We start from the raw sequence: 26,507 nt of genomic DNA, 5'->3' as shown, positions 1-26,507 counted from the left end.
TTAATCACAAAACATCATTCTTTTATACAAAACTACTCTGAGTCCCTTAAAATGCCTCTAAAATTTAAGAGATGCTATTTTATGAAGCTTTCCATACACAGCTGCGAGATTTTGAAAATGGGCATCGTGTGTGGTCAATTTTATTTCCAACAACTACCAGAGCACCATTTTCAGAAGACCAACATTATTGCTTTTAACGATATTACTGACTCCCGTTGGCGTCAAACAACTTTCAAATTTATATGAGAATGTACAGAATGGCGTAAATCAAATTATCATGCAAAAAATGTATTTTTCGACTATCGAAAGTTTTTTACTTCTCTGACAAGAGGTCCCTTCTCGCTTTCCATCTCACATACGTAATCTTCCTGTAGCTCAATAATATTTTATTAATCATACTAACTTCTCAATAACTATGCCATGTACCAAATTTTCATTGAGTACATTCTGCATTAAGAAGCACAATTTTTGTCTCTGCAGTATATCTTTAGCAACAATGATCAAATTGCAGCAGATTTCAATAATGATAACAAGCAATCTGAATAGAACACAATTGCCACTGGGCAGTACTATAACTACAAAAAATTTCAGGTATGATCTAGAATGACTTGCACTGATCTTTAATTAGTTCAAAAACTTGCTTCAAAAACCAGTTACTAAGGAGTCTGTGAAATAAAGACAAAGTACAAGCATATAACAACTGTCTTTTATTTCCTGCAGCAGCCAGCTGAGAACAATATAACATTGTAGAAAAGAACTTTCATTTCAGATAGCTCCAGAAAAAGTAAAATCTTTAAATTTTTATTTTACCACTATTAAGGTACGAATCAATCTTATTAATATTATTGCTATTCTTGTCAGGCACATGTACTATCAACGAGATCTGTCTAAAGCATTTAGTATCATCTGTACTATGTCCATAACTGTCACACACATGTATCTCCACAGTCCTTTCAAACATAAGCAGTCGGCCAGTGCTCTTCAGCGCCAAAATAAACTACAGAAATGCTAACGCCCTTAATATTTGTACTATGTCATATATTACCTATCTTTTGCAAGACACAATAACAAAAAAAAATCTCCCTTTTGAGACATTCACAGGTTTTGCAGTTTAATTTAACTTTGAATATGAAAACTATTGATATCTTTGTTAAGTGACACTTTTACAATACAGTGTCCTAAACAATGTGCCCATTATGAATGAACAAAATGGTGTAACAATCCAAATTGTTCAATGTTCTTGCCGAAGAAAGTGTATATCACAGGTAAAAATAGTAATATTTTCCACCTTCTGAAGGTTACAAAACCCTTTCAATCCTAAAATCAAGTTTATATGATACTAAAAAGTTATAAAACAATGGATATTTTACACAGTAATTGCTTATTCTTGTCTCATTTTTGATAATAGCTTTGTAAACTATCACCTGCATTCAACAGATGAAATGTATAGTGCAAATAATAAGAAAATTAACTGTGATTTCTAATTCCAAAAGATATAAGCAAGATACCTATCTGGAGGGAGGGAGGGAGGGAGGGAGGGAGAGAGAGAGGAGGGGAGGGAGTGGGAGAGGGGGGGAGGGAGTGGGAGACAATGCACAACTTTTAACTGTCCGTGCACAATGAACTGCAGCTTTGGGGCAATGTATTCATCTATGTTCAATGGTGGTACACAGAAATTAAACCAGTATGAGTAACTCTCATAAGCAATAACATGTAACTATTTTTTCAAAAATGATAAAAAAAAATTAAAAGGAACTACTGGAGGTTTCTACTGCACTAATTTATACTGAACTTGAAAACACTCCAAAGGTTTCTTGTTAAATAAACACATTTACTGCAATGCTCTAGCACAAATATCTGCTACATTTTCTGTAGAAAGAGAGCCACATCTACAAACTTGCCCTATTTTCCTGTGCAGAACACCTTGGTAGTGTTTTTTTATATATATATTAATTAAGTTCAGTCCCTACTAGCTATCTCAAAGAGTTTTCAAAAATTTGAAACAAAAATTTAAGTTACAGAATCGACCATCAGGCAGAAGCTATACATATGGTATGTTTTGACTTATTTCAAGTACATTTGAAATAGCTCTACAACTCATTTCGGAGGATGCTGTGGAACACACAGTAATAATCATAAACTCTCTAAAATATTGTATACAAATTGATTAAAATTTTCACTGGAACATATTTCAATCTTATATGATTGGTGCATTAACAATTTCAGATCACATCTGCAAAATTACATACACTTAACATTCAAAATTTTAAAGTGTTTCTGTAATAAATGACTGACTATATTATATGTCATAATTATTGTACAATTATGAAGTATAAACATATATAAATCTGTGAACATTTCATAAATTCCTCATATAAAATCAACAAATACAGGAAAAATATAGATTTATAAAAAAACTTATAATTCACAACATTTAAGGCAGTGGTGTATGAAAAGTAACAATGTTACTGCCATCAATCAGAGAAAAGTTCATCATCTAAAATTTTTCAAAGTATAATTTCCTCTTTTTCATCAAACAAGCAACAAACAACAGCTATGAGCAAAGAGTTTTCAAATGCAGTAAAGATCAAAAAATAACTCTCATTAACATTTTAAATGCTTTAAGGGTTGCAATTCATCATCAATACAATATGTCACTACTATAGAAAACTCAGAAATGTTTAACCAATGGTTCATGCCAAACTCATTTGGCATTACAAGGGACTTCATATTATAACAACATTACTATTAACTTCCTGCATCATTATTAAAATATATACATATCTTGGTGCACATTGATTGCAAGATGCAAATAAATAGTATTGCAAAGGCATCTGTTGGTCTGATGAACACAGAATTACTTCAATTTTACACGTTGTCCATTATAAAACTGAAGTAACTACAATGTTCCTCACCTGCAGCACTAGTGGCATACATACTATTTTTTAAAAATTTAAGGTGGAAACTTCTTGCTTTCTTTGGCTGCTACAAGGACTAGTCTATATTCTCACTCTCATCACTATCTCACCACGTCACAAGTCACTGCAGCACCAGAAGCTGGAGCACAAACGAAACAACATGACTCGGTGGATTAAAAATACTGTGAATGTATTTCACTGTTGATTCATCCTTACATTTAATTTCTTCAGGGTAGCTGTATGTGTCCAATGTCACTTTCTGTATAAAGAACCTTTATGGATTGAATGAGATAAATGTCGTTCTTGCACTAGTTCACACAGGAATCACACAAATGAAATATTTGTTATTAGTCTTACACTTACACCACACAGAGATATCAGTCATAGTTAATGAATGTTTCATAGCTGAACTGCAGTGATGATTGGCAAGTCATGTAGTTTTGTTTTTTGTCTGCTCGGCTATGGCACTGTGTGCTACTGGTAAGAGCCACTACAAATTTTCCACACACTACCAGCTGCCCAATTCATGAAGGAGATATCACTTCTCAATCGTCTAGATGTGAGCCTACTGTCTGCTGTAATATCAACATCAACTGCACAGTGCACAAAGTAGTCTGAGCAGTGTTGTTGCGATCCATTTTGCTTACTCATGGAAAAGACTGTTTATATAGATTTTGTGATGTTATTGAACAATCGTTTACCCCACCAAGATTCGAGGTCAAATGGTTTAAAATCTGCAAAATGAAAGAATATCTTATGAATACTTCATTTGTGGTTTTATAAAATTAGTGGTAGAGCAAATAACAGTCATAGCTTGAACAGCTTCAAGAGAATGTGGAGTTCTGCAGTAGTGTGTAATTGTAATTTATTCAGCTTTCATGTCGAGCAGTTCAACAGAGAAGATTCACGGGTTGCGGTTTCTTTTGAAGACAACAGAACATTTAAATTCAACACTCAGCTTTGAAAATTAAACAAAAGTATTATTTGTGTTACACATCTACATTAAAAACATTCAAACTTTTGTTTTATGCAATCATCAGATAAATACGAAATTATAAGCTGTTTACATTCTTGCTCTACTCTTTCCCTGTGGTGTATTATTACATTAAAAAACCATAAATAACCATCATTTATTGCTTACTAAAACACACACACACACACACACACACACACACACACACACACACACACAAACACACACACACACAAACACACACACACCTGCAGAGTGAATATTTCATTATTAAGCTATCGCCTAGACTATAGCTAAGCAATTTTAAAGCATATCCTTTCTTATAGGGCTGTTTGCCCATCACAAAATGCTGAAGAGCCATGAGAAACTTTGAGAAAGTTGAGGGGGGGGGGGGGGGGGAGGCATTAACATACAAACTTTCTATCAGAGCGTGATGAAGGGAGGAGGCAATGTTAGACTGTAATGTCTATCTGACCATGTCATTAGTGATGAAGCACAAGCTCTTACGGGACAACAATGGGGAAGGAACAATATTGGCATTTAGCTTAATTTATTTATGGAAACCATGGAAAACCTAAATCAGGATGGCCAGACTGGGGTGCGACTCATTTTTAGTGCCTTCTGTCAGATCACAAGTCCAGTTTAAATTACTCAATCATGCCTGGTTGTCTACTGGTAAATTTGGTGCCTGGAAGCCACAAGGTTGTGGGATCAAATCCCAGTCTGCTTTTTAACCAAGCATTCACTTCTCACTGATGTGGAGATTTGCCAGAAACAACATGTGGTTCACATTCCACATTACACTGTAGGTCCCTCATCCTGATTTTACAACTGGGGCAGGTTAGGGACATGCAAGTAACAGAACTGATGCCCAGTTAAAATACTTTCACCAAGCCACTGAGCAACATGAAATTATCATTAATTACTCCATGCAGTGTTGCCTCCAATAACCATGATCTGAGTTAGACTCCCAGTCTGGCACACGATACTTATGAGTCAAGAAGATTTGGAGGATATCTGTTGGTACATGTAATAAAGGAACATTGTTTACTTGCCTTATCATACCTAAACTGTAAACAATCTGCAGTAGCTCCCAGTGCACTTAAAATGACACTATCTTTATGTGAGATACTTATTCTTTAGCTTTAAGTGTGAGCATGCTACAAAAATACTGTCTTCCAAAATTGATACCATTATTGGAAAGGGGAGGAATAAAGCAGTGATTGTCAGGGGCATGCCAGCAGTGTGTAATGTCACAATATCTGCACAAGGTGGGACTGCATCACTTAAAAGTATAGGAAAGTACAAATGACAAAGAAACTGTGGTTTCAGATTACATGATTATGAGTGGTTAATTTCATCAGTCGGATGGAAGGTCTGTCAGGGTGGTGAAGTCGCCAATTACAGGTGCTTAATTGCAGTGTTTCTTGTACAGCTAGTGAAATTAGATGCAGTGGCTGAACAGGACAGAGCACAATGTTACAACATGGGGCCTATAGGTAAGTGAAATTACACAAATGGTAAGAAATCTCACTATCCATGCACTTGTAAACAGGGTGCTGGGTGAATAAAAAGAAAAAAAAAGACAGGGCTGTGTAATTCAACCAGTAGTAATACAGGGATTTTGTTAATATCAAGACCCTATGAACATAAGGGTGCCAGTTTAGACAAGGGAGAGCCTTTGTGACGTAGGAACTGCAGAAGAAAAGGTCTAGTAGGGCGACACTTTACTGGATGGCCCATATGGTACAACACTGTCTGTTATTAGCAATGATCCAGGATAAAGTCCAATTTTAGAATACAACAGTAAATTGTGAAGTGGACCAACTATAATAATTATTATCAGTTTTTACTACACATTTATAAATCTCTTTCACACTTGCTACAAATATAAATTTCCATCAATCAAGTGCAAAATCAGAAATAATTGCATCAACATCCCAAATAATGATTTACTAAACTCCATTCAAACAGGCCTTATACAGTTCAACTGTACCTACCAACCACCGTGTCATCAACAGCTGATAGGCATCCTGGATGCGGATATAGAGGAGCATGTGATCAGCACAGCGGTCTCCCAGCCATTATCAGCTTCTGTGACCAGTGCTACTATTCCTCAATCAAGCAGCTCCTCAGTTGGCCTCACAAGGAATGAGTGCACTCCACTTGCCAACAGTGCCTGACAGACCCAGACGGTCACCCATCCAAGTGCTAGCCAAGCTCAACAGCGCTTAAATACAGTGATCTGAAGGGAACCAGTACAAGCACTATGGCAAGGCCACTGCCCTCCAATAATTACTACCTTAAGGTAAATGTAAGTAACAGTAACAGAAAGATTGCTGGATCTTGATAAGATGAGGTTGAGGAAAGGGCATGAAAGAAATAGCAAGAGGATGAAATAGGGCAAAAAAGTTTTGAATCAGACTTAAGAGATGAGTTAAATTAAAAGCAATGGAATATCTAAAGAAGATATTCTCTGCTAATATATTATGTCACCATCCTTAGAAAATGACTTCAGCTATCTACATCTAGCTGCACATAAGATATTTATACGTGTATGTAGGAACGATGCTTCTTGTAGTCTTGCTTTTCATCTTCCACAGAACATTTGTCACTTGACAGGTTCAGTTCATTCCACTTTCTATCACCAGTAACTGTATAGTTGACCGCTTTGGGTTAAAAGGTGAAAGTAAAGCTACAGTATGAGACTCCAAATGTCCATGAGGTGTGGTACAAAGAACGTAAACCAACAGTCATGCTGTTAAGCTCTGCTCTTAAGTGGACATCATCCCTGTCTGAGAATGGCGCACCCACGTTTATACTGCAACAACTGTGAGTAGTCTAGAGTTACTGCAGCTCCTTATTTAGTCTTCACTGTGTTTAAGTAAGGTGTCCTGGACCACATCCCAAATTATGGACCCAAACTCTCACGTGGAGTAACAAATAATGCACTCACTTCAGTCAATAATCTTCATACTGCATTCAATTCAAAAAAGGCTGCCTGAGAAAGTTAACCTCTCTCTCTGATCCGAAAGTAAATGCTGGTAAGCTGTGACAACAGATTCTTTGCTGTAAGCAACAGCAAGTTTACTGTGGCATTCCCATGGCAAGACTCATTTTCCACTAATAGTAGATGCATACATAATAAGCAGAGTATAACCCACATGAAGTTTGAAGATCCTCTTGCAAACTATCAAGGCAACAGAAATAGATAACACAGCTAGGCGTAACAGCCTACATTAATATACAAATGTGATAGAATTTTGAACTATAAAATATGAATACTTATGCACCTTATAAAACAACAGTGTTTTACTCTCCTGCTATTTAATACGACAACCAGTATTTTGGCAACATACTTCAGAGTACCAGATACAACATGATCTGCCCTACCATCTGCGGACAGGTCAGTTGTGATCCCATACTTGTCAGCACTCTGACATTTCAAAACACAATACTAATGAAACTGGAAAGCTCTTTCCACTGCACTTTTACATCAAGATCTAATGCAAAGGCCCTTCTAGTAGATCAATCTTTTTTATATTCCAGCCATGATTGATTAAATGCAGCCATATCAAGTTTAGGGTGGCTGGGACAGCATGACCACCTACCACCCATTACTGAACATTTAACTTTGTGCTGAATACACAGTGCAATGTCAATTATGGGATATTCTACGGCCTTTAACATCAGCCACAGATGGATGGCATTGCGGAACAAAAGGCAATGATATCTTGCTTTACAAACATGATGTACTGTAAAATATCATTTTAGGCAACAACTACTATGTGCAACTAATGAAAACAGATGAGCAACATTAACTTACAGTGTCTCTGACACATTAAAAATAATTGTTGTGCTCTTCGCTGCATGGACAAGAGTTTATTTTACCTTTTTGGCAATGAGTGTAAGAGGAGAAATTATTATTTTTTAAATTCCTAGCATATCAACCTTCTGAACTTTTACATCTACATCTACAGGGTGAGTCATGACGGTTTCCCCCGGTTGCTGGAGGTTATTCCTTAGGTTATTTGAAACAAAAACTATGAATACAGTAATGTGATTAGATCCCTAATTAAGGAGCTACAACAGAGTTCCAAAACATACCATGGTGTATGAAGCACTACACTTGTTTTCACAGGACACCCTATCAGTCTTAGGTAGACAAGTGCAGTGAGTGTTACATTTGCATAACAACCACGTTGTCGATACTGCAGTCACTGTTTACTGTTATTGTCTCCTGTGTACAGTACACTTTCCAATGCCATACAAGTTTTCATTGCAGGAGTATGGAGAGAGGGTGTACATTTTGGGCTTCTGTGATGGTAATGCAAAAGCTCCTGTTGCAGAATATCACCATTGGTATCCTAATTATAGGATTCTGAGTGCCAAACATTTTGTAAAACATATTGAACATTGCTAGAAACTGGTACTCTTCCCAATATTCATATTCACTCCGAAAGACACCGTGACTTTCAAGAAGAGGAAAACATTCTTAATTCAGTAGAGCGCAGTCCTCGCTCAAGTACAAGATGCCTAGCTACCCGATTGAAAGTTTCACAATCTAAGGTATGTAGGATTCTTCATGAGAATGGACTGTATCCTTTTCATGTGCAGAAAGTTCAACATTTTGGACCACATAGTTGTGCCAAACATTTGCACTTTTGAAACTGGTTAAATTGAAACTGGTAGCTCTATCACTTCATCATGTGCAGTGATGAGACAACCTGCATCAACAACATGCATGTCTGGGCAGACAAAAATCCCCATGCCACGATAGTGTCTCAATTCAAACACAGATTCAGTGTCAATGTCTGGTGTGGTGTTGTGTGTGAACAGTTACTGGGGCTGTTTATTCTCCTGGAAAATTTAAATGGTCAGATGTACAGTAACCTTTTACAAGAAGTCTTACTGCACCTTCTTGAAGGTACTCCTCTGGAAACAAGACGCCACATGTTCGTCCAAAATGACAGGGCACCTGCACACTTCCACCGTGTAGTAACAGCTTATCTTAATCAGAAATTCCCACATCGATGGATAGGTCGTGAGGGGCCCTATCAACTGGCCTGTCAGATTCCCAGATTTAACAACTCTAGATTACTGCATCTGGGGGTGGATGAAGGACATCGTGTACGAAGTTAAGATGGAAACATGAGAAGAATTGGTACAATGCATTTTTGATGCCGCAACACCAATAAGGAACAAGCATGTGAAATTACGAAATGCTACTCATATGCGAATCTTTGCCTTCGCATGCAGGGAGGAAATTTTGAACACTTGCTTTAAATCCACTCTGAATGTAAGAAACTGCTACAAAATTGTTTAAATTAATTATTATGTGCATTTTAGATAGTGAAATCCTGAAACAAAAGTTTTTCCCTGCCGTTTGCTGAGTTTTTCAATTACTGCAGCTCCTTAATTATGGATCTGATCCCATTACTTTAATTACATGCTTTGTTCCAAGTAACCTAAGGAATACCCTCCTGAAACCGGGGGAAAACCTCGTGACTCACCCAGTACATATATTCAACAGATGGAAGACACACACAATTCCCTTCTGGAACATCACCCACTTGACATCCACTGCTGGATACAGACATATTCTACAAATTTTTTTTACGCATTACTGTCTTTATTGCTATGAGTCCACCTCACTCCTCTAAGTTTTCTAATGTCACCTACCCACCTTCCATTACGATGTGGCTGCATTTCCTTGTTATCTCTTGGAAGATAACTACCAGCCACCATCTAGACCACATCAGTCATAATTACTTTTACACTCCAGAATATACCCCGATTCATATGTTTGTCATACTGTCTCTTCTAGTAATTCCTAACAAGTAATCTTCATATTAAGAATGATTTCCACATCAAAATTCCATATCTCACTGGATAACACAAAACTGGTTGTAAAAATCCCTAAGACCTTGCTTCTGAACAATGTTTACCTTCTCAAAAACAGTTCAGCTCATTTTTACTCTTCTGGTTTACTTTTCTTTTGCTTCATTCAGAATTAATCCACTAGTTACATAACTGTGTTGTAGTACTCCAGTTTGCTTCCATTATGTTGATTATACATCACTATTAATTGATTTATGGACTACATTCAAACTTGCTTTATTACATTGCTCCACTCACTGTGTAATTTTACCTGCACTAGATGCAAAAAGTGCAATGTCATCATCAAAAATGAAGGTGGTACAGTTATTCTCAGTTATATCATTAAAATCATTTTTTTCCACTTTAAGGATCTGAACATTTTCTGTGTGTCTCCTGAGAAAAGTTTAGGTGATACAGAACCTCCTTGGTTGTCTCCTCTTTCAATTGTGAATTTCCCAGCATCCTGATAAAGTTCAATGGAAAATCTAGCATTTAGCTATATTGTTGCCAGCATTCTGACCTGTATTGCTGAATAAAGGCCTCCTCCAGACATTTCCATGTATTATGGTCTTCAGCTAAACACTTCCACATTTCTTCTGCATGTCTTCTAATGCTGTCTACCTATCTTCCATTAGAGTGTTGTCTCTGACTTTTCTAACCGCTTCACATCCGCAAAGAACTTCCTTGGTCCATTTACCATTTCTTCATCTTGCTATGTGCCCTGCTGCCATCATTTCATTTTCATTATAGTCATCATTACTTCTTCAAATACAGTCTGCACCCTGATCTATTTCTTTGTTTTCATGACTCCCCAGTAATTTAAAACACTTGTGTGTCCATCAGTTACTGAAAAACTTTCAATTTCTGAACTGTTTCCACATTAAACTGTCCCACTGCCATAAGTCAAAACTGATAATTCACACTGATTGTAAACTTCCCTTCACAGATTTACTGAATACTTGGTTTGGAAAATTCCATTTATCTTTGCAAAAGCAATTTAGGCTATTTTTATTCTTCTGTTTATTCCTATCATTGCCCACTCACATGGCCTCCATATAGAGTAAATACTCATCAACATGTCTAAATCATGCTTTGTTTCTCATGGGCTATTAGCACAAATTTTATTCAGAGTCAAGATTTTAATGGTGCCAAAGTGTCAATACAAACCCTGTTAAATGTTCCCAGTGTTTAAATTTGAGCTCTAAATTAACAGAAGTATAGATGCTGAAGCAAGTATTTAGACATATGTTTACAAACTGTCGGTTATCTGGTTAATATAGACTTACCCTGTAAAACTGGACTTCGTTCACCATCATTGTAATAGACTATACAATTATTAGAACCTGTGAACAGAAATGGGGAAGACGGAATGTGTGAACAATATAATGCAATTACATGACAAAACCTAACTAAAAATTGCAATATATATTTATGTGGAGTTCACAAAAGAAAAGAAAATTAGACAAAGTAATAAAATGGATTAACATTAATCTAGAGTATAAAGGTACGTACATAATTCAAAATCAATGTCCTGAGGTGCGAGAGGAATACTCACCTCGATCATGTTCTGATGGTTCTTGCTCATATTCTTTGCATATCCTATGCCAAGCTGAAATGATAACACAATTGTTAACTCTTTGGGTAGAGCAATATATAACATAAAACAATAGCACTGAGCACAGACTATGAAGACCACCATGTACACTCCAAATCTAGAAAGTGCCCATTAGTACAAAAAAACTATGGACTTCTACTAATGATTACTCACACCAGTATGTTATCACTCAATTCACACAATGCATTTATTTCATAGATGCAGTAAATCTGGCCAAATTTCATCAGAAAGCTGGTGCAATGGAAAATTTTATAGATTTTGGGAGGGGGTGGGCTTTGGTCTAAACAAACTGTTAGAAGTCTCAAATGGAGCAGGGGTATGCTGTTAAAAATCAAATGACACAGCAGTCTATGATTATAGTAGTATTAATACTGATTTACAAGTGAAACTGGTTTCAATGAGCACTTAAGAGTGCCAGTATGGAAGACAAATGGTTCGACTTCAGTTTATTGGAAAGGTTTTAGGAAACTAGCACATCTACGAAGGACAGCGTGTATATAACACTTGTGTGACTAATTGTTGACTGTTTGGGATCCCCATTAGGTGGGATTAAAGAAAAACATTGAAGCAATTCAACAGCATGCTGCTAGGTTTGTTACCGGTACCTTAGAGGGAAGATCAGATTCTGTGAGACACCATTAAAAAAGTTTAGGGAATAGGCAAAGCACTTACATTTTGCATAATGACCATGAAAACAAGATAAGATAAATTAGGGCTCATGTGGAGACATACAGAAGGTCATTCCTCCTTTCCTTCATTTAGGAATGGAATAGGAAAGGAAATTACTTGTATTGGCACAAAGTATCCTCCACTACACACCATGCAGTGGCTTGCAGACTGTATATGTAGATGTGGATTACTGCAACAAAATTCTCATGTGATTCACTATGAACTATACTGTTCATTTGTAGGGAATGTGAAACAAATGCAAATGACTGACAAAATGTGGAAATTTGAAAGAATAGCTGCATAGTTCTTTACAATTAAGAATGTCCTGTAATTGATTATCAAATCTGAACAGATGAGGTTACTCAAAATATTTCATATGCTGACTAACTGTATGTATATATGCAGGAGCAATTCTGCGAAGTTTGGAAATTAGCAGAGAGGTACTGGCAGAGGTAAAGCTGTAAAGTCTCTGTAAGTGAGTCATACCTGGACAGTACTGTCAATAAAAATCTCCTCTGTTTTTCTTGCCTTTGAGCCATGTCGGCATGTTAATCTGAATTTTGCTATGTTACTGGTATAGGGTTGGCCAGATAAGCCACTTGTCACTGTTGCCGCCCCCTTTTCCCTAACCAGGGTGCAAATTGTGTACCCCATCCATTTGTGTCCAGTGTAATCCATGGGAACGTGCAAGAACATTTTTTGAAATGTTTGTGAATCTTGTAAATGAGGTGGATGTGAGTACCAGACAGTCATGTGGCATACTAATGTGCACAGCTATGCACGTGGTTTTTCAGTCAACCTCCATATTAACTATGAAAGGCAGCACTCCAGTTTCAAGTCCTAGTCCAGCACACTGTTCAGTTTTAATACGCCAGGAAGTACTTTCAGGATATATAACATGAACTGTAAAAATGTAAATTCACAAAAATTCAGTTAATTATGCAATTATATGGACAACCAGACTTCCTGCATACACCGTGTGTAGGGAATGTGGAAATCGAAAGATAATTTCTGTTCTGGAGATCGAGTATTATTTGCTGTACCTTTCTAGACTGCAGCAGAAAGGAGTGTGACTTCACAGGCTTTCTCGGTGCAATAAGTCTTTAAAGTCTCTTCAAATTTGTGACCGGGTCCTAAAAATCAACTCGATTCTTCAATGTTTCGGTGATCGAACTGTTTGCTATCTTCAGGAGGATACTGCTGCTGCTCCTGCTGAGCCCCCTGAGTTCTCAGCGGCAGCAGCAGCATTCTCCTGAAGATGAAAAACAGTTGCATCTCCGAAATATTGGATCACGTTGCTTTGAGGCTCCAGCAACAAACCAGAACAGACTTTCAACCAGAAAGCGGTGCCCCACCCACCACAATGACTGTAGTGGGAAGCAGAGCAGTGGGTGGGGAACACTTCCCTGAAGGTTCCACTCCTTGAATGGACAAACAAGTCCTGTCTGTCTTGTGAAATGCTGACACACATGAATGCATTGTTTTTCATGCCAAGCATTAGCAGAGGGGGGAAAAAAGACAACCTAACCATACATCACAACACAACTGCTACTATTGTGACAATGTATCAGCATTGATAATGTATCAGTCCATAATAAATATGAAATCAAAGGTTTGAACCACACAGTTTATTATTTTTGTTTACTATATGGACCCATAGTCAACAGAAAATAAAAATGTCTAAGCTCATTTGGTTCTATATTTCAAGACATGAAAATTGTTCACTGTTCAGAGAGCAATCTGAAACTGGTGTCATTATGAAGGTTTTGGTTTACATCAATTTGATATGTAGCATGACACTGCTGTAACATTTGCTCAGTTTTACTAAAATCTGAAAAAAAAACTGTATTAAACACCAACTCTCAAAAGCACCCATTCCGTTTTTTTTTAATTTTTCCCCCCAACAATAAATATGTTTTTCATGTATGTGTTTACAAACAGTGGCGAAATTTCAAACTGGTGAGAGAACGAGATCTTCAGAATGGAGTACATTACATTGAATATAAGAACCAAAAGTTTCTAGTAACTAATCTTCAAGAGTCAAAATGAGGTGTTACACTTACTAAAAAATTAAATTACATATTCATTAAACTTATAATGTATACCTGCTAATGTATCTAAGTAATAAAAATTACCAGAAATAGAAACAACTGTATAAAAATGGCTTTAATGATCACCATCTGTATGTTTGTTATACGAATTTTAAGCAGTCTTTTTCTGACACACAGAATAAAAGTAAATAACCCAAAACATCTGCACAAAGTTTTCATTCGAAGTCTGTTACTTGTAATGTCACATACATGTAAAATTTTTTTTTTCCCTCCATGTCATGGCTCAGATAAAATTAAAAAAGAAGCAGAAAATCTGTTTGGACAAAGGACACTAATTTTAAGTATCTGAAATTGATGGTGACCCATGCAAATGCAAGCAACCTGCCACCAGCTCTGGAAACTAGCACTACTGGTTAAGGCAACTGCAACCCACTCAGCTTCAATGACACTCAAATATTGTGAGGAAGTAAGATACGAGAGCGAAGTTTCTCACTATGACATCCTTGCATAAAACTGTAACCCTCAGCAGTTGCTGAACAAAGTGTTACAAATAAATACATAATAAGATTTGCTGAAACAGAAATATTGTCCCACACTCCTACACACTGGGATTCTGTTGTTAAAGAAGCAATAAAGCTTTGGCTATGCAAGAACAACTTCAATTGGGACAGCAGCTATACTTCTATTAGTCACTGGAAGTGAGCTCTCAACACTGAGAAGACATACATGAAGGTACTGAATAGTCTATGCCCCTACAAGAGCACTGACACCACCAATACACAGCCACGGACACATCCTTTGGCAGTATTATGTAATCATGACATACACGGATCAGCCTCAAGCTGCCTATGGGCTATGACCGGAACACAGCAGCAGCCACAACAATTGTTCCCAACAAAGACAAAGGAGAATTTCATTGAAAACTCAAAACTGTGACCAGATTTGAGACAACATGTAACCTGAGAATGTTTGCATACTATAATTACCACTCACTAAGAATTGCTTAATTGCTACCTGAAATTTTCAAATATAAAACTGTTAGAATTTATAGTATTTGTTAACAAGGGTACAGGTAAACTCAACCAAGGGAAAAAGAAACAGAGAAGTTTGAATCATCAAGGTCCCAAAATTGGCTGATTTTATATGTAATATAAATCATTAATGTTGGTAGTGGACAGACAAAAATCATTACCATGCAATACTCTTCAGATTTCTACTGTACGAATCAATCTAGGAACCTTGGCAATAATAGCAATAATAATAACAGATAAAACAACACCACATAACAAACCTGACATCATACTCACCAATAAAAAGAATAAATTAACACAACTAATCGAAATATCCATACCCAATACAACAAATATACAGGCAATGTCTGCTTGTGTGTGTGTGTGTGTGTGTGTGTGTGTGTGTGTGTGTGTGTGTGTGTGTGGCGCGCGCGCGCTTGCGCGAGAGTGTATACCTGTCCTTTTTCCCCCCTAAGGTAAGTCTTTCCACTCCCGGGATTGGAATGACTCCTTACCCTCTCCCTTAAAACCCACATCCTTTCGTCTTTCCCTCTCCTTCCCTCTTTCCTGATGAAGCAACCGTTTGTTGCGAAAGCTTGAATTTTGTGTGTATGCTTGTGTTTGTTTGTGTGTCTATCGACCTGCCAGCGCTTTTGTTTGGTAACTCTCATCATCTTTGATTTTAATATATTTCTCCCACGCGGAATGTTTCTGTGGTGTCACCGCCAGACACCACACTTGCTAGGTGGTAGCCTTTAAATCGGCCGCGGTCCGTTAGTATACGTCGGACCCGCATGTCACCACTGTCAGTGATTGCAGACCGAGCGCCACCACACGGCAGGTCTAGAGAGACTTACTAGCACTCGCCCCAGTTGTACAGCCGACTTTGCTAGCGATGCTACACTGACAAATACGTTCTCATTTGCCGAGACGATAGTTAGCATAGCCTTCAGCTACGTCATTTGCTACGACCTAGCAAGGCGCCATAGCATTTGATATTTATATGGTGAAGCATGTACAGTCAAGAGATATGTACACCAATTATGGATTAAAGTTAAGTATTACAGCAACTGCGTCCGTTTTTCTAAGTTCTCATTTCCTTGTAATGTTCCAGACCTCACGCCAGCCTGCGTGAGCTTAAATGCGTGCATTTCGGCCTCCTCTAGCAACACGGTGTTGGCTCTTCTGCCAACACTACAGTTTCCCTCTATTATATTCGAAATCTGTAATTATTGATACATGTTCAATTACCCAAAAGTTCCTAAATGCAATGTAAGATATACCGTACAGTTAAAAGGAAGCCACGCTTGATCAAGGTCCGTGTCATTTTCCATTTTTGACCAGACATAACGTCTAAAAAAAGAAAGACTAATAATAATAATTATTATTATTATAGTTCCAAAGTCTCTAGGATCTGACGCAGAAGTCTGGAGAGAGTGGTCTGGATACTCAGAGACAAATTCAGACTGGAAGTAAGAAATTCATAGGTTTTCTTGAAGTTAAAACAAACGAAAAAACAACTCGTGTCAAATGGTCAGACAAGAGGAAAGAGTTTCTGATATCATTATCCTGTACAACAAACAGCACAAAGGTATCATCTAAATCTTTCTATTTTAACAAACTGATTCAGACCATACAAAAGACTTTAACATAATGAGCCTAACCATCTACAATGAAAACCGATTCTGCTGGCAAAATATGTTCACTGCTGTTTATCAGTGTACGATGTGCCCCAACTCCAAGGGATACAGTCAACACACACCTTATTCAAACTAAAATCGACATATCCCAGACAGGGCCCAAATCTTAGATGGTGGTCAAATCATACGTTTCACGTCACATTTATGTAGCATATGACCACTTCTATTGGAAGTGTTGCCTGTGTTTAAAATAAAAAATATACAAATCAATATCTTCAGATTGATAGTTGTCACTCTTCAGACATAGTTGTTCCTTTCCAGGTCATCATGAAGATGTAAATCATACTTTGGTTTGGAAGACCCCAGTTAATCTCAGACCCTGAAAATTTGTCAGCCAAGTTAGTCCACCTCAAAGTCACCTTTCACCACAATGGTTATAGTGAATGACAGATGAGATGCATGTTGCTCAGATGATGAATTGTGCATCTGGAGAGAGTCAAAAATAATAAGGTGACACCAAAGTTTATGGTGTATTTGCCTTATGCAGGACTGGTCATATTCTATGGAGATGTGATGTCAATGTGGTTCCTGACCGCCACCTATGATTAGGACCCTTTTAGAATCTGTAAAGGATGATTTTGGTCACTCTACAGTGCCTGTCTACCATATCTTATGCATTTTATGTGTTGGGGAAATTTCACATTTATGAAGATTATCTGTATTAATACTAATGTTAAAATCCTAAACAAAATGCTGTGTAGTAAAACAGATTATGCTCATACCGATCACAAGATAAATCTGGCACACTGAAACTAATCACTGAACTCTTTCACTGCCCATGCGTCAACACCTCCATGGAGTTTGTGTGTGCAGCTAATAGTACTCTGAAAGCACAGATCCGCAACTTCAAGATGTATTAGTCTCACCATCACCTGTCCTAAATAGTCAAATACTTTACCAATAACAACAAGCTAGATCTTAGAATTCACAGACCCAGACACATTTTATTTTCACAGTTAACCTGTTTGAACTTTACAGTCATTATTACATTTATCAAATGAAAATAAAAATAAAAGTATTTCATAATTTGTGAAACATGAAGATGAACACATTACAAACTAACTGACAACCACACAAGGCAGTTTTAAAACAATGTGTAATTGGTTGCAGAAATTTTCAGTGTGGCCTATAGTTCAGACAGTGTACACAAATATATTCAAGCACCACAGGTCAGTCAACCTCCATAATCAAAATCCCAAGAAATAATATAAAAACAAAAGAAATATTGTCGGTATTCTGTTCAATTACTTAATGGCGTGCTTCCAGGTATTCAGCCCAGTTATTATTTCCACCTTATGTACAATATTTCATTGCTGACCCCGTCAGCATCAACATCAATACTCTGGAAACCTCTATAACATGCACAGCAGAAAATACTTTCCATTGAACCAATTATTAGATCTTCTTCCTGTTCCATTCACATATGGATTGTGAGAAGAATGACTGTTCAAACACACAAACACATCTGTGTGCACTGTAACTAAGCTAATCTTGTCCTCACAATCCCTATGTGAGCAATACACAGAGGATTGTAGTATATTCCTGCATTCATTTTCTACAGAGGGTTCATATATGACTACTACATTGGTAGCTGAAATATTGCACATAAAGTATAAACAATTACTTTGCTGAACTCCTGGGAGCACATCATTGTCCATTCGTGCCAAGGAAACCTGAGAGAGCACTTCTGCTCTATGTCTCAACACACAATGAAACCTTACACCACATCATTACAGCACAGATCCAAGTGACATCCAGTATTGGTAGATGCAACCCATCCACTTTCCATACTATGGTAATCATATAAACACATACAACTTTTGGAAATACGGAAGCGTCCGATCCCACCCGTCCGCTTTGACCCATGACGTCACAAATATGGCGGAAACAAAAACAAACACACACACTTTCCACAAGAAGCCTAATGACACTAACGGGACAAGCGCGGGAAATGGGGTGTTGTGGGTGGGGGGCAAACTAAATATAAACAAATTTAGACGCCTTGCATAGCTACAACGTGTAAGTGAAGACAGCCATGCATGAATACCCACCCACCTCCCCAGGGGTCGTAACCCCTGCAACCCATAGAAGAAAGATGCTTCAGTAGCTGATTAGTGTTTTTTGTCTTTAAAAAAAAAAAAAAAAAAAAAAAAAAAATCTCACGGGATAGAACGAACAGATCAGAAAGATAAATATAATAAACTAAAACAGAAATTCGAGGAAACAGATAATGAAAATAAGTAATAAGTGTTTTTAAATTAAAAAAAAAATCCTCACGAGATAGAACGAACAGATCAGAAAAGTAAATAAAATAAGATAAAACAGAACTGGAGACAGCCACACACAAACTAAATTCCGCGCCATCATGACGTCACACACGACAACGCCCTTACGTCACGGGTCAAAGCCGACGCATTGGATCGGACGCTTCTGTCGACCCCAATTTTTATATACTTCATCAATTCTTCAATGTTCTGAAGAAATAAATTTTATTTTCCAGAGTATTCTTACAAATTTCACAGGGGCCTCCCATTATTACAACTGCATTCAAGATTTAATTTCTCAATTCCCAAAATTATTGATTAAAAATTCCGCCTTAGTATAATTACAAGAAAGCTGCCTTGTTTGACAATGGGTATACCTAAACTTCTGCAATACCACCATCTTATCTACATTTTCCTTCTATTTAGATACAATCCATGATTAATGTTACCTAACTCTCAATTACAGTAAGAGGCACAACCAACATAAAATACTCCGCTATTATCAGCAGCAACCTGCTCAAATTTTCATTACCAGAGGGTAATTTAACACAGGGGCCATCAAGGTGTTGAGTCATTTTGCAACCACCTGATTATTTAGAGGAATGAACTTTTTTTCATATACACATTCTTAACTATTATATACATAATTATATTTTAACTTCATTCAAGAATACTTGCCTGTAGCTGCTGTTAAAAAGAGGACCTTACGACTCCTGTATCAACAGTGAGTCTACACTGTTTGACTGTTGCCTTTCCCAAACATTTTCTCTTATTACAATCTTCAGGATTCTGCAATCCCCCTCTCATACTCAGGCTGAGGCCAAAACTAACATGTTCCCATTTCCCAATATCAGCAATTTGTAATAAATGGGAGATTTCATTTGAGTCAGCTCAACTGTTCATTTACACAGCTTACAGAAATATTAAGTCAGGACTGGTGAAGTCACGAAAAAAAACATCAAAAATTTCATTTGCATGAGATTATAATATTCATATTTCTTTCAACTCAGATGACTGCCACAACAGGTATTTGGCCTAGCAGCAAGACGACTTTTACTCAACTTATTATGTATACCTGATGTAGGTCTTACGAACCTTTCGTACTTCCTGTTATTCTACAACTTATTCATGTTTTTCTGTTTCTTCACTTCAGAAAGTCAACCACATCATGATAATTTACTGTAGCCTACAATGTTATAGCTGAAACATGAAACCAACTAACTCAATGCTATATGAAAGTTTCTCTCGTTCCCTGTACTTTTTTATAATCAATCAATACTCGCATTATTTCCTGTTTTTACCTCTCCAATTCACAACAGAACATTCTAATGAAGCATAAAGAGCACTTTTTTCTGTTTAGTAATTCATGTGTGGTTTTTTTTTCCCCCTGGATAATCTACACTATCACTAGAGTGCCTCAATTATTGTTTGTTACCAACCAAAATAAAAATGTTGACATTTATCACGCATTTGTTCTATAGTTGCAGAATAATGTCTTCAGACACCTTAATTGCACCAGTTTGTACTGTTTACCCCAACATTCAGACAATTCAGCGGTAGGTATTTAAACAACTTACTACCTAATTCAGTCCAGTATGCAGAATCCTACATAAATGTAATAATTCTCCATAAAAACTTTTTCCCTTATTTCGAAACTCCGTTGTGACAAAACAAAATGTAACAAAATATACAGCACAACCTCTGCGAATATTTTTTTTAAAAAAATTTCATTAACCAAGAAGTGAAAGTAAACAAACATATGCTTCGGGTGATTTGCATAATTTGTACTTTTCAAGAGATGTTGATATTATTTACATTCACAAACGAAGTTTATCAGCTCGGCGTGTTGTGGACTAATAACTTCTTGCTGCGTTCTCTGACTATTGGATCGTTTTCCATTCACACTGTGGAACACGGGTTTCGGCACACTGCAACAGCAAAACCAACAAAACAACGCTACAGAATTTTCTAGTATATAATCTCTTCGATAAGTAATATAAATAAACCTAATATTCATAAGTATATCACTTGCTTTCCAATACATTCTACGGTGTTTTATATCTATACAGCGTAGGACCCAAATTAGCGCACTACTAACTCCGATGAAAACCGTTGTCTCTAAAACACCTTGGCTACCTAACAACACTACTTCCCGTTTGGTTTTACTATAAAATGGAAAAGGGGTAAATTATAGGGATTTTTTGATGAATCTTCCCGTATTATATATCTGGACCTAGCATTACATAATAATTAAGTGTTTGATAACGATTGCTAAACAGGTCGTCGTAAACTTTGGCAAAACAAACAAATACAATATTCATCCAATTATTCACTTACTTCATAACTTGACCCTGATCGGAGTCCAAGGGCTTTTTCGTCTGGTCCCTCAGTGTTTCCAGCCTTTCTATGTTTTGTGAGTGTGAAAGTCCTGCAATAAAATTTCATTATTTTCATGTATTCAGCTTGACGACAGGCAGGGAAGATCACATTATAGGCATCAGGACTTTCAATCGCATCGCTTATTAATCCTATCACGCACCTCGCCTCGTTTTAGCAACGATTTTACTTGGCCCTTTGGAGACAGTATACATTTTCTCTGCACTCTTCTTGCGCAAACTGCGATTTCTATAGCCCGTACACGATGCCGTGTATCGTTCATTTGGTGACCTTAGGAAGGAGAAGAACCAATGAGAGTGCACGATAGGGAGAAAATCAAACGAGCAACTTCGGGTGACACATGAATAACAGATGCGCGGGCGTTTAAAAACATTGCAGTCGTAGTGCAGTTTTGCTTGTTCTCTTGTTAGACACTAAAGGAGGATGAAAACTAAGAAACAGCCCTTCTTTAGTAACATGTATAAAAGAATGATATAGATCCTATAAGATGCGCCTGGAAAAGTAATTACTCTTTTGGGCATCAGAATAAGAGCGCATCGTTGTATTTCGCGTGTGCTAGGCTGCTTTTGTAGTCATACGAATTTGCCTATGGATGAAATTCGTCCACATCAGAGTTTCTCTATTACAGTAGGCATGCTCGATTGGTCAGATTTTTGTGATTCTGCCTTGTCCTGAAGCTGCCTAATGAACAAAACGACTTAGTCTGCACGTATGCTATGACAACCCAGTGTCTGAACAACATTAATCAACCGTCACTTTTTTTAATTGACTTCTGAATACAGCAGACAATACATAATATATTTTCTTGACGAGAAAGAATGTGCAAGGTATGTTTACAAGGCTTATTAACACCCTACCACGTTTGCCTCATATACAAAAATTTATATTGCATTTAAACAAATATTCTCGTGAAATGCAGTTTCTAATCAGCATAAAAGCGAAATATGATGAACTAATTTGCTTCAAGAAGAAGTTGTAAGTACGGTATCATATGTTATGGTATGGTTTGGTTACAGGCAGAACATAAATGTCTGTAAGTATCTTGACTTACTGTATTTGTTCAGTTTGATCATGCTTTGCATTTAACTGTACATTTTAAGTATTATGGTACGCCTTAGGGAAATGGCAACATGAGACAGGATAGGATACCACGTGCACTCAATGTGTATGCCCAGGCACCTCGTTCATCATGCTGAAGAGGCTATTCTGGCAGCCATTGAGGGAACAGAATCCAACCAACTGCAGATGTTGCATGTTGGAACAAATGATGCCTGTCATCTGGCTATGAGGTCATACTTGGGTCATTTCAGTAACTGGCGGTGAAGGCTGAGAAGACCAGTCTTGCACTTGAAGTTTCAAAGGAAGCTCACAATTTGCAGCATTGTCTTCAGAGCTGATCTGGCTCTTTAGTTCTGAGTCGACTGAAAGAACTGAACCAGAGTCTTCGAAGGTTCTGTGGCAGATAGGCTGTGACTTCCTGCACTTGCACAGTAGGGTTGAGAATTATAGGGTTCCTTTAAATCAGTCAGGTGTGCACTACACATCAGAGGCAGCTACTTGTTTAGCCAACTCTACCTGGGGTGCACACAAGGGTTTTTTAAGTTTGATGGCACTCTGTCTAACCCAGATAACAATAGCTACCAGAAACTCAGCAGTGTAAGATCGAAAGAAGTGTATAAGAGTATTAAAATCCTAATGATTAACTACCAAAGCATTCACAACAAAGTGCCAGAGTTTGAAGCACTCCTGAAAAGCAGTGGAGCTCACATAATTCTAGGCACAGAAAGCTAGTTGAAACCTGAAATTGACAGCAATGAGATTTTTGGAGAAAATTTAAGTGTACATAAAAATGGTAGGCAAATGGGAAATGGAGGTGGCATATTTGTTACAGTATATAAGAAACTCAGATCCACCGGGATAGAAATTGAAGCTGCATGTGAGATTGTTTTGGCAAGACTCAGTATCACGGGTAGGCAATAAATGATAATTGGATTCTTCTATCACCCAGCAGACTCATCTCCTGACATGACCATACACTTCAAAGAAAGCCTGTTCACTTGTATGTTAGTTCCTCAATCGTACTGTAATCATTAGCGGAGACCGTACCCATCCAACAATCAACTGGAAAAATTACAGTTTAGTTAGTGGTGGGTGTGAAAAGACATCCTATGAAGCATTACTGAATGCCTTCTCTGAAAACTATCTAGAACAGATAGTTCAGAACCCCACTCATGATGGAAATGTATTGGATGTAATGGCAAGAAACAGACCTGACCTCTTTGAGGATGTCCACATCGAAACTGGTATTGGTGACCATGATGTGGTTGTGGCAACAATAATTACCAAAGTACAAAGGATAACTTAAAAAAGGAGAAGATGCACATGTTCAGTAAACCAGATAAAAAATCAGTAGTTTCATATCTCAGTGAGGAATTTGAAACTTTTAGTACAGGACAGGAGCATGCAGAGGAACTATGGCTCAAATTTAAAAGAATAATTGACCATGCACTGGACAGATACATATCCAGTAGAACAGCTCATAATGGGAATGACCTCTCACCCTTGCCCGCCCCCCTCCCCCTCCCCCCCCTCCCTCCCACTCCACTCATGATATACAATCAGCAGAGGCATCTAAAGAAACAGAGATTACTGCAAAATAATGTAAAACAAAGCATAGGCCTATAGTTAGACAGATGCTGATTGAAACACATTTCACTGTCTAGAGAGCAATGCGTGAAGCCTTCTGTGACTTCTGTTGAAAACTATTGTCAAATGATCTTTCACAAAACCCAAAGAAATTCTGGTCATACATACAGGCTGTCAGTGGCATCAAAGTTAGTGTACAGTCCCTAGCAAATGAAACAGGAACTGAAATTTTCCAATAGCAAAGCAAATGCTGAACTCTGTTTTCAAATGTTCTTTTACAAAGAAAAACCAGGAGGATTGCCCCAATTTAATCCTCGTACCACTGAAAAGATGACTGAAATAAATATTAGTGTCAGTGGTGTTGAGAAACAGCTGAAATCATTAAAACAGAACAAAGCTCCAGTGCCCAGAGAAATCTCTATCAGGTTCTATACTGAATTTTTGGCTGAGTTAGCTCATCTTTTAACTATAATCTATCATAGATCCCTCAAATATAAAACCGTGCCCATTTCTTGAAAACAAGCACAGGTCACACCCGTCTACAAGGAGAGTAGTAGAAATGATTCACAAAACTACTGTTCCATATCCTTGACATCATTTTGTTGCAGATTCTTAGAGCATATTTTGAACTCAAACATAATGAGGTATCTCAAACAGAATGACCTCATCCATGCCAACCACCATAGAGTCAAAAAATATCAATCATGTGAATCCCAACTCAGACTTTTCTCACATGACATATTGAAAGCTTTGAATCAAGGCAACCAGGTAGATGCAGTATTTCTTGATTTCCAGAAGGCATTTGACTCAGTACCAAACCTATGCTTACTGTCAAAAGTATGATCATATAGGGTATGAAGGGAAATTTCTGGCTGGATGAGGACTTTTTGGTAGGGAGGACGCAGCACATTATCTTGGACGGAGAGTCACCATTAGATGTAGTAGTAACTTCAGGAGTCCCACAGAAAAATGTGCTGGGATGCTTGCTGTTCATATTGTATATTAATGACCTTATATACAATATTAATAGTAACCTCAGGCTTTTTATAGATGATGCAGTTGTCTATAATGAAGTACTGTCTAAAAGAAGCTGCATAAATATTCAGTCAGATCTTGATAAGATTTCAAAGAGTTTCAAAGATTGGCAACTTGCTGTAAATGTTCAAAAATGTAAAACTGTGCACTTCACAAAACAATAAACAGAAAAACACAATATCCTATGACTATAGTATCAAAGAGTGACTGTTGGAATCAGCCAAACCGTACAAATACCTATGTGTAACACTTTGTGTGGGTGTGAAATGTTATGATCACATAGGCTCAGTTGTGGGTAAAGTGGGTGGTAGACTTCAATTTGTTGATAGAATACTGGGGCAATCAATCTACAAAGGAGATTGTTGACAAATTACTCCCGCAACTGGCCACAATTAGGTCTGGGAACAATGCTGCAAATTGTGAACTTCATTGAAACTCCTGTCCAAGACTGGTCCTCCCAACCTTCTGTGCCAGTTGCTGGAATGGCCCAAGAATGACCTTGGGGCCTAGACAACAGATATAATTTGTTCCAATGTGCACCACAATCTGCAACTGGTTGCAATCTGTTCCCTCAATGGTTGCTGGAATAACCTCTTCAGCACACTGAATGAGGCCCCCAGGCATACATACTGACTGCAACATGTGTCCTTTCCTGTCCCTTGTTGCCATTTCCCTAAGGGGTACCATCATTCACAGTAAGTTTGAACTGCCCATGATTAATACACCATACCCTTTTGTGTTTACCTCCTCCTGACACTGGACGAAACAGTTTTCCCCACAAAAGATGAAGTGAGTCCCACTGGTTCAGTTTCAGTTTCAGTGAATGACAGCACCTCAAACTCATTGGTGAGGAATTGGTACAAGACCCTGAGTCTTCCCTGGTTGCCATCCTCTCCGTACAGGACACCTAGATGTACCATTCATAGTCAGGTGGATGGGTAATGATAGATCCTTACTTTCTGCAGAGGAGACAAGATCCATGGGCTTGAATTACTGTGCTTAGGCCAATCCCCCACACCACAAGACAAGTTAACAAACAACATAGTGGCACATAACATCAACAGGTCCCCATGCCCGTGATGTATAGAGAAGCTGGCCACAAGCTGAGGCAAATTAATGCTGTTAATCATCATCATCAGTTATCTGCTATATTAGCAGGTCCTTTGCCTCTCCATTTTCTGTGATCCATTGCTTCCTTCTTAAGGCTGCTGTATGTTGTACCGTCCATCATGTCATCCAGTATCTGGAATCTCTTCCTTCCTCGCTTCCTTTTCCCTTCTACATAACCTTCTAAAACTGTTTTTATCAGTCCGTCATTCTTTCTTAATATATGCCCAATCCAATTTCTT

At 37.7% G+C, this 26,507-nt stretch overlaps 1 protein-coding gene across 1 annotated transcript; it reads right to left on the bottom strand.

Moving 5' to 3' along the window:
* Nucleotides 1-690: 690 nt before the first annotated feature.
* LOC126473183 (MAPK regulated corepressor interacting protein 2) lies at nt 691-21,742 on the bottom strand. Its single transcript, XM_050100072.1, has 6 exons — nt 21,620-21,742; nt 21,418-21,508; nt 20,896-21,008; nt 11,327-11,380; nt 11,058-11,114; nt 691-3,652 (listed from the first exon to the last, which is right to left on the bottom strand). Exons 1-6 carry the CDS (start codon nt 21,669-21,671, stop codon nt 3,582-3,584), a joined length of 438 nt encoding a protein of 145 aa, XP_049956029.1. The 5' UTR covers nt 21,672-21,742; the 3' UTR covers nt 691-3,581.
* Between the last annotated feature and the right edge of the window lie 4,765 nt (nt 21,743-26,507).

Source organism: Schistocerca serialis, chromosome 4 (genome assembly GCF_023864345.2).
Source record: "Schistocerca serialis cubense isolate TAMUIC-IGC-003099 chromosome 4, iqSchSeri2.2, whole genome shotgun sequence".
In the NCBI taxonomy this organism is placed as follows: domain Eukaryota; kingdom Metazoa; phylum Arthropoda; class Insecta; order Orthoptera; family Acrididae; genus Schistocerca; species Schistocerca serialis.
Note: the sequence above shows the minus strand (reverse complement) of the source record. Positions and strands in the feature narration are given on the sequence as shown.

Excerpts from the sequence above, each read along its gene's own strand:
- LOC126473183 (XM_050100072.1), bottom strand. The coding sequence starts at position 21,671 with ATGTATACTGTCTCCAAAGGGCCAAGTAAAATCGTTGCTAAAACGAGG. Across the intron at positions 21,009-21,417 it reads GATCAGGGTCAAGTTATGAA|TGTGCCGAAACCCGTGTTCC; the intron begins GTAAGTGAATAA and ends TTGCTGTTGCAG. Across the intron at positions 3,653-11,057 it reads ACGAAGTCCAGTTTTACAGG|ATTTTAAACCATTTGACCTC; the intron begins GTAAGTCTATAT and ends TTCATTTTGCAG.